Source organism: Cryptomeria japonica, chromosome 5 (assembly GCF_030272615.1).
Source record: "Cryptomeria japonica chromosome 5, Sugi_1.0, whole genome shotgun sequence".
Taxonomy (NCBI): Eukaryota; Viridiplantae; Streptophyta; class Pinopsida; order Cupressales; family Cupressaceae; genus Cryptomeria; species Cryptomeria japonica.
The window spans coordinates 607,488,139-607,498,347 of NC_081409.1; the positions used below are offsets into that span (position 1 = coordinate 607,488,139).

The 10,209-nt window shown below is 38.0% G+C and overlaps 1 protein-coding gene across 1 annotated transcript; it reads right to left on the reverse strand.

Annotated features, from left to right (window-relative positions):
* Positions 1-314: 314 nt before the first annotated feature.
* On the reverse strand, positions 315-8,243 carry LOC131875991 (18.1 kDa class I heat shock protein-like). Its single transcript, XM_059220746.1, has 2 exons — positions 8,015-8,243; positions 315-541 (listed from the first exon to the last, which is right to left on the reverse strand). The coding sequence occupies exons 1-2, from the start codon at positions 8,241-8,243 to the stop codon at positions 315-317; spliced, it is 456 nt and encodes a 151-aa protein (XP_059076729.1).
* Between the last annotated feature and the right edge of the window lie 1,966 nt (positions 8,244-10,209).

Sequence of the window (10,209 nt, forward strand, 5' to 3'; positions counted from 1 at the left end):
TTGATTTTGACAATGTTTTTTCTTACAAAGATTTATTATTAAACTAATTAAAACAATAGTTAAAAAGATCCTCAATTATTTACTTAAAACTATAAACATATTCACTTATTAGAAATCAAACAAAAACATATTTTCAACTAATTTTCAAATCAAGTGTTTTTCACTTAGTCTCTTTGGACTAAGATTATTTAGTGATAAACCCTAATAGAACATTATTGATCAACACTCAAGAAATCAATGACAAACAAAGACTCTATATTTATCATATTTCAATGACAATATATTTAGAAGATTTCAATGGCTCTGAACTGAGCCTAAGTATCAGGCTGCTTGGGCACTATGATAGTGACCACTCCATTTTCCATGCCAGCTTTAACCGAATCCACCTTCGCATTCTCAGGTAGTGTGAAATGCCTTAGGAACCTCCCTTTGAACCATTCACAATGGAGATAATTATTGCCCCCTTCTATGTTGCATTCTCTACTTATTTCCAAAATCCAACCATCTACCACTCCTAATTTAACTGCCACTTTATCCACACCTGCAGTGAAATAGAGTCCGGCAAAACTTTCTTGAAGTAAAACCGAAATAAAAATGAAACCCTAAATAAATAAATGATAACTCAATGATGAAAAGTGAGTACCAAACCGGTACTGAGAGGGGGGGTTGAATCAGTACAGGCACAAGATCTTCTCCTGAACCGGTTTGATTGCAGACTAAAAACTACTCACAATCCCCAACACTGGTCCAAACTAGATTGGTATCCGTTAAACACAGTGCAACTGTGAAAGACATGAACTGGTCAATCCTCTTAACTCTTCATACAACCTACTCCCTCATTTCCACTTTGTTCTTATGCATAAATAGATAATCTATCATCAAAGATACAATAACTAGCTAGATCAACATGATTCACTGCTTGACAGAAAACAACAAAGCATCACATGAAAAAGACATCACATATGACACACATATTTTTCATGTGGAAACCCAGCTAGGAAAAACCATGGTGGGGATGAATACCCACAAGCTGTTTTGAACTCTTTAGAAGTCTTCTCTATTAGAAGCCTAGTCCGATTAAAGAATGTTACAATAGATTTTGTTAGGAACCAATCCTGTCAGGGATCACCCGGTTAAGGGATGGCTAGAATACCCAGTTAAGGGTTAAACCCTGTTAGAGGTTACCTTGTTAGAGGATTTTATGAACTCAATGGCTTTGAGTCACCCTATTAAAGGATTTACAGCAAGCTGGTTAAAGCTACCCTGTTAAGGGATTTTTCAACTGTTGAAGTGATTAGAGATCAACAGGTATTACAATGATCTGGTAATAGCACTCAATGACAAAGTAGATATGCTTTAGTTCCTTCCTTCTACACACACACTATGCAGGTATCAATCCTCTCAACTGGTCTACCAAGAATCATATATCTTTGCACATAGATACACATCTAACATTTCCCAACAACCTCAACATGAAACATCACATTGACCTTATAGGAAACAGATAGGTCGGTAGCATAAACTCTAAACCCTAAACACTTAGGTTGAGAAATTTGGTCGATTCAATCTTGACCATTGAACACTATTCATTTGAATACAATGGTCTTGAATAGATCTCAAGACATTCTCTTTCATTTGTTCTTCTCCACTCCTTGGAGGTGATAACCCATCACGCGTTCTCCACCGTTTGCAGAGACTTCGCACATTCTCAAGTTAGATAGGATCAATCTCCTTCATGCAAGATCTTTCACGTGCACAAGGATGACGTGGCAATCATGATCTGATCTCTATTACAATGCTAACTCATCACACAATGCCATCGGTTGAAACACACAGGCTCAAAACACTTCAACCAGAAACCCTGAAGCTAAGACTACCAACCGGTAGTTATGTCATATGAACCCTAGATACAAAACATTCCTTATACTAGTTCACAACATCATGCCTGTTCACTTGAACAAACATACCGCTTCACTTTTTCACATATGCTGGTTCACAACATCATACCGGTTCTCTTTGAGCATATTGACATCAATGACAACACAATATCATCATGTCAACATATTCTGCACATATGCCAACAATCTCCCCCTTTGGCATTGATGGAAATATACAAAGATATCTCTCTTTTTGCATCACATCTTTTCGTTAATACTACAGATATCTTTTCCATACCACTTCACATCTTGTCCCCATTTGACAACAATGCCAATGTGGAGGCACAAGCTTCCATGTTCTACTATGCTGCTCCCCCTGAGGAGTAGCATCCTTCAACACATCAATCCTAGAAAGATATAGCAAAGTAAGATCTAACTGATGTGGAACACTAGCCTTTAGATTACCTCTTGAAGGGGAAACACCCCTAGCTCACCTCTCAGATAGGAAAAAGTGGCTTTCAGTATAGGCTTGGTGAATATGTCTGCTAACTGCTCCTTATTGGAAACATGTTCCAATACCACCTCTTTGTTTTGAACCTTTTCCCTCAAGAAATGATACTTGAGTTCAAAATGCTTGGTTCTAGCATGTAAAACTGGATTCTTGGATATGTTAATTGCACTTGTATTGTCACAGAATATACTTACCAGTTCAGATACACAAACTTTGAAGCCATTCAATACATACTCATCCATATAGTCTAGGTGCAATTCATAAAAGATTCAACATACTCTGGTTCTATTGTAGACTGAGAGATACAACTCTTCTTTTTACTCAACCATGAGACCAGTCTTCCACCGAGAAAGAATGCACCACCAGTTGTGCTCTTTCGATCAGCTACATTACTAGCCCAATTAGCATCTGTGAACACTTTCAGGTTGAAATAATTTTGTATGGATACCATAACCCATAGTCAATAGTTCCCTTCAGATATGTAAGAATCCGCTTGACTGCTACCAAGTGGGATTCTCTTGGGCTTTGCTGAAATTGAGTGGTAATACCCACTGCATGTGCAATGTCTAGTCTTCTATGCACTACATAATGCAACTTACCAATCATTGATCAGTACTCCTTCTCATTTACCAATGCTGAGTCATCCTCTTTTGATAGTTTACAAATGGTCACCATTGGTGTACCAACCGGTTTAATATCTTCCATGCCAAAGGTCTTCAACACCTCTTGACATACTTGGACTGAGTAATAAAGATTCCATTTTTCATTTGCTGAATCTGCAGTCCAATTAAGAACTTAATTTCCCCTATGAGTGACATTTCAAACTCCTTTTTCATCTCATCTGCAAAGTCATGACTCATCTTGTCATCTCCACCAAAGATTATGTCATCAACAAATACTTCACATATCAGAATCTGATCTCCTTCTGATTTCAAGTAGATATTGCTATCTTCACTTGTTCTTTCAAATCCTATCTTCACAAGATGAGAATGCAAGCGTTCATACCATGCTCTTGGTGCCTGCTTCAATCCATATAAGGCTTTATGTAGCCTACACACCATGTCACTGTCTTTTGATAGGGAAAACCCATCTAATTGCTCTATATACACTTCTTCTTCAAGTTTCCCATTTAAAAATGTAGATTTTACATCCATTTGGTATACCCTGAATCCTTTAAAAGTTGCATATGCAAGAAGCATACGAACTCCTTCCAATCTTTCTATAGGAGAAAAGGTTTCACAATAGTCTTCTCCTCCTTCTTGGGCATATCCTTTACATACTAGTCTGGCTTTGTTCCTTACCACTGTGCCATCCTCATTTAGCTTATTTCTGAAAATCCATTTGGTTCCAATGACATTTTTATGCGCCGATCTGGGTACCAAAGACCATGTACCATTCTTTTCTATCTGGTCAAGCTCCTCCTCCATTGCCTTGATCCAGTCTTCATCTTTATGTGCCTCTTGGAATGATTTAGGCTCAAATTCAGAGATCATACATGAGCTTTCTCTGACCTTTCTTCTTGTAAGAATTCCTGCATCTTTGTCTCCTATGATCTGCTTTGGATCATGATTGAGTTTGACATACCTAGGTATATTCTTAACAGCTTCCTCTTGCTTTTCTTCATCATCCTCATCTTTATCAGCATCAGCATCTACCATTGTAGGAGCATAATTACTAGTACTGGGCTGATTAGCAACTGATTCCCAAAAGGTTACTACTGGTTCATCTCCTACATGCTCTCTATCAGTTTCCTCTAATTTTTCAGGGTTTTCATCAACCCTAACATTGATGCTTTCAACAATTCTTGGAGTCCTATTGTTGAAACATTTGAGAGCTTTTCTCTTAGTGGAATACCCTATGAATATTCCCTCATCACATTTAGCATCAAACTTGCTTCGATGTTCACTCCTCTTGATATAACATTTACTACCAAACACTCTGAAGTAGCTTACCACTGGTGTCTTACTGGTCCAGTACTCATAAGGAGTCTTATCCTTTCCTTTATTGATGAGTACTCAGTTCATTGTGTAGATTGCAGTGCTCACCGCTTCTCTCCAAAAGGTGTGAGCGACCTTTCCTTGGATCAACATAGTTATAGCCACTTCAACCACAGTCCAATTATTTCTCTCTGCTAGGCCATTCTGCTGTGGAGTCTGGGGGGTAGACAAATTCCTCTTTATGCCATTCTCGTCACAATATTTGTTGAATTCACTGGAAGTGAATTCCCCTCCTTGATCAGTTCTAAGGCATTTGATTCTTCTACCAATTTCATTTTCTACCAGTGCTCTGAAAGCTTTAAACTTTCCAAAGGCTTCAGACTTGTCCTTCAAGAATGTGACCCACATCATTCTTGAGCAATCATCTGTAAGAATCATAAAATACCTATCTCCCTGCACACTCCTAGTTTTCATAGGACCCACAAATTAGTATGCACAAGATCAAGTAAGTTGTTAGCAGTGAAAGATTTACCTTTGAAGTTTGAGGAAGACATTTTCCCCAGTTGACATTCTCTGCACAAAGGATTTTCCTGTTTGCTCAGCATCGATAGTCCTCTAACTGCCTTGATCTTACTGGCCTTTACTACGTTATCAAAGTTTACATGGCAAAGTCTCCTATGCCGTATCCAGCTATCATCAAACTTAGCCATAAGACATGTACTTATATTTGCATTCAACTAAAATAAGTTACCTTTGGTCTGCATACCAGTGGCCATCAGTTCACCATTCTTTCCTTTGATTTTGCAGACTCCATTTTTGAATTCCAGAGTGAGTCCACTATCATTTAGCTAGGCAACACTTAATAGATTGTGTCTAAGACTTTCCACCCAATGCACATTGTCAGCACTTCTCTTTCCATTTAGAGAGATGGACCCTCTGCCTTTGACCATACATGGTGCATCATTACCAAAATGAACCACCCCACCATCATACTCTTCCAGAGATATAAACTTGATCTGGTCACCAGTCATATGGTGAGAACAACCACTATTGATAATCCACTCATTGGAATTATCAAAGCGGGAGACAGGAGCCTTTTTGTCTCACACATCCTCTTTGACTGCACTAAACACAATATCTTCATTTTCTTCGTCTTCTGATTCCTCATCTGTGACACCTTCATCAACTGCTACAAAACAGTTTCTCTAGTTTCCTCCTTTGAATTTCTTGAACCTTTCCAGTTTTTCCTTGCTATCACCATTAGGACAGTTTATAGCGATGTGTCCTATTCGGTTACAAGAGAAGCATTTCAAAGGAAGCTTACCTCTGTATTTTTTGGTTCCCTTAGGAAGTCTCTTGGAAAGAAGAGCTTCAAATTCCATTAGAATCTCCTCATCATCCATTTCTCTGCTCTATCTTGGTTCACCACTGGTGCTTGCTTCTTTTCCTTTTTTGGATGGGGTAGCAGATGCTCTAAAAGCTGATTTAGTCTTTTGAACACTGCCATCAAAACTATTTATCTCATAGGCTGTCAACTTTGCAATGATGGAGTCTAGGGATACCTTAGTTTTGTTTATTGATCTCAACTCCTGAATAGTAGCAACCCTTATTGCATAGACCAGTAATAAGGATCTTAAAACTTTGCTGACAATAGTGGAATCTTTCATTTTACCACCTGCACTCTTGATATCTCCAACAACGGTTTTGATTTCTATTCCATATTGTTGAATGGTCTCACCTTCAACCATCAGCATGTCTTCAAACTTCCCTCTAAGGCTATCTTCCTTAGCTTGTTTTACATGCTCATCACCGCCATAGATATTCTCAAGAGTATCCCTTACTTCTTTGGGATTGTCTTTATCCTTGACATCAATAAACTCAATGTCAGATAAGCTACTGATTAGGGCTTCCATGACTTGCCCATTCTCCTAAATCTCTCTCTTTTGGTCATCGATGAGAGTACCAGTAGGGTAACATAAACATTCTCAACATAGATCCAATGTTGAGCACCCATGCTTCTGATGTATATCTTCATTCTGTCCTTCCATATTTTAAAGTTATCTCTATTGAACTTTGGACCTTCCCTCTTCATCATTACAATAGGATCTTTCCCTCAAGCAATTAAGCTTACAACATAGAGGACCTAGAGGATGCTCTGATACCAATTGATAACTCAATGATGAAAAGTGAGTACCAAACCGGTACTGAGAGGGGGGGGTGAATCAATATAGGCACAAAATCTTCTCCTGGACTGGTTTGATTGTAGACTAAAAACTACTGGCAATCCCTAACACCGGTACAAACTAGATTGCTACTGATTAAACATAGGGCAACTGTGAAAGACATGAACCGGTCAATCTTCTTAACTCTTCATACAACCTACTCCCTCATTTCCACTTTGTTCTTATGCATAAATAGATAATCTATCATCAGAGATACAATAACTAGCTAGATCAACATGATTCACTGCTTGACAGAAAACAACAAAGCATCACATGAAAAAGACATCACATATGACACATATTTTTCATGTGGAAACCCAACTGGGAAAAACCATGGTGGGGATGAATACCCACAAGATATTTTGAACTCTTTAGAAGTCTGCTCTATTAGAATCCTAGTCCAGTTAAAGACTATTACAATAGGTTTTGTTAGGAACCGATCCTGTTAGGGGTCACTCGATTAAGGGATGGCTAGAATACCCGGTTAAGGGTTAAACCCTATTAGAGGTTACCTTGTTAGAGGATTTTATGAACTCAATGACTTTGAGTCACCCTGTTAAAGGATTTACAACAAGCTGGTTAAAGCTACCCTGTTAAAGGATTTTTCAACTATTGAAGTGATTAGAGATCAATAGGTATTACAATGATCTGGTAATAGCACTCAATGCCAAAGTAGATCCGCTTTAGTTCCTTCCTTCTGCACACACACTATGCAGGTATCAATCCTCTCAACTGGTCTGGCAAGAATCACGTATCTCTGCACATAGATACACACATAACATTTGCCAACAACCTCAGCATGAAACATCACATCGACCTTCTAGGAAATAGATAGGTCGGTAGCATAAACTCTAAACCCTAGCACTTAGGTTGATAAATTTAGTCAGTTCAATCCTAACCATTGAACACTATTCATTTGAATATAGTGGTCTTGAACAGATGTCAAGATATTCTCCATCGTTCATTCTTCACCACTCCTTGGAGGTGATAACCCATCACACGTTCTCCACTATTTGCAGAGACTTCGCACATTCTCGAGGTAGATATGATCAATCTCCTTCATGCAAGATCCTTCACATGCATGAGGCTGATGTGGCAATCATGATCTAATCTCTATTACAATGCTAACTCATCACACAATGCCATCGGTTTAAACACACAGGCTTGAAACACTTCAACTAGAAAGCCTAAAGCTGAGACTACCAACCAGTAGTTATGCCATATGAACCCTAGCTACAAAAAATTCCTTATACCGGTTCTCGGTCTGACATACCGGTTCCAGGTCCGACATACCGGTTCCAGTTCACAACATCATACCGGTTCACTTGAACAAGCATACTGCTTCACTTTTTCACATATGTCGGTTCAGAAAATCATACCGGTTCTCTTTGAGCATATAGACATCAATGACAACATAATATCATCATGTCAACATATTTTGCACATATGCCAACAATAAATACTTACCGGCAAGGTCAGCCTTAAAGACATGAGTATCTGCAATTTCATTCCAATCTACAGGTGGAAATGTTGGAGTGTCATTCCAAGACATGAAACTATCAGGCATTTTGTAATGAGGGTCAACGATTTTGGCGTAACTATTAGCAAAGTCGCTGCGTTTCATTTCGTAATAATTCGTGAGGTCTCTGCGGGACATTTCGTTAAAATTCACGAAGTCTGTGTGGATATCAGACATTTCGTAACAATTCGCCAAATCAAGAGAAAAAACTTCTTCTAGCTTCACACCTGACGTCTCTTGTTAGATCGGCCTTGAAGAAAATGGCAGATTGAAGCGTCTTATATATGTTTCTCAACTTTGTTCCAGTAGTTTCTCAAAGGACCAGATATTTGTAGCACGTTAGGGTAACAGTTATTTCTAAAACATTGTAACTTATTCAAACGATTGCAAAAATAAATTTTATTGTTAATAAATTAATAATAATATACAATTTGTATAGCCAATTTTATAGTATATTATAATATTTTTAAATATAAATATTTACTCCATCCACTTTATAGACTAAAACCAGCATAGTTATATTTTAAAAATTTATGTAGTGATTATAGCATTATGATTATCAACAAACATTGTTAATCAGTTAATAATAAATAACCACCATAACTATCTTATATTTTATTATATATTTAAAAATATAGATTTGTATCATTCAATTTACATGACTAGAACTAATATACTTACATTTTAAAAAACCTATGCAAAATAAAAAATCATGGCATTGGGATATACCAACAAATATTGTCAGTGAATAACTAATAGATTACTCTCATCTAATTTGCATAAGGGGAGCTAGCATACTTATACAAGTTTAAAAAATCTAAGCAAAATAGAAGTCATGAGATATTGATTTAGTAGCAAATATTGTTAGTCAAAATAATATACAACTAGCATAGTGATCTTATATTTGATTATAACATTTAAAGATTGTAGCATCGTAAATTGTACGCACTTGCTAGGGTGGTACAATTTCACACCTAGTTTAGCACCCGCCTTGGCGCATTTTGCATTTTGCATTGCATTTCCCCTTTAGCACTTAATTAATTAAATTAATTAGGTCTAAGGTCCTATTTTATCATCTCCCATATCATAAAGTTGGGCCCTTTCATTAAAGTGTGCCCCTTTCATTTTATTCTTCCAATACATCATTTAATCAAAAACCCTGATTAGGTCCTATTTCGAACTTGGGGGCTTGATTTCGGGGGTCAAAACATCTCGAAATCACCTGTAACTTCGGGATTCTCTCTAAAATCATCATATCTGACGGCCCTAAAAATTTGGTGAAAAGTTGTCGGGACCATGGCGCCCCGAGTGCAACATGGTCCTGGACATTTTTCCCGAAATTTTAGGAGCACGATCCAATCATAAAATAAAGCTTAACCCCAAGAAATTGGCGGGATATTCAATCTCTAGGTCGGCCAAAATACGAATTTACAACCTAGGGTTTCATACATAAAAGCTCTCTTTCCTCATTGGAAAGGATCCGATTTTTGATTTCCAGGACCTCATATGCAGCGAAAGAGCAGATCTTTGAAGACTTCAACAACATTCAACATCCATCTATCAAGTATTCATCAATTTCATTCATTCATTTAGGGCTTGGAAGACATTGAAGAACAATAGGAGATTACCGACTGAAGATTGGCTTGTACTCCTCCCTTGAGGGTTGGGTATGATTTCATGTTGTTTTCATGTCTTTGCATAAGCTTCAATATATCATTTATTCATGCTTTAGATCACTTTGCATCTTGATTTAGAGCATTTACATTATCATTTACAAGCAATTAGGGTTTACTTTCTAGGTTGCTCTAGTTTGCTTTCTTGCATTTAAGGACCTTGCACACACACTAGGTCTGCACACACAATACATTTTACTATACAACTTGGCTATTCGTGGAGGTGGAAATCACCGAAGCGGGGGTTTGACTAAGGCAAAACCCTATATAGCCGCCCAAACACCTTTTCAGATATAAGTGCAGGTTTCGGGACTCGGACGACGCCGCAGGTTGTAGATCCGGGAGAAGCAGACTGAGACAGACCTTCCCACCAAATTTCAGTGCAAAAGACCAGGACAGGGGCATGGGGTGCCCTGGTCCTACCAGGACAGGGGCGCTGGGCGCCCTGGTCCTCCTGACAGACAGCATTT

What these genes read in the sequence shown, in the direction of transcription:
- LOC131875991 (XM_059220746.1), bottom strand. Translation starts at nt 8,243, where the DNA reads ATGTCTGATATCCACACAGACTTCGTGAATTTTAACGAAATGTCCCGC. An exon ending in CTTTAAGGCTGACCTTGCCG is followed by an intron (nt 542 to 8,014) that starts GTAAGTATTTAT and finishes ATTTCACTGCAG; the next exon opens with GTGTGGATAAAGTGGCAGTT.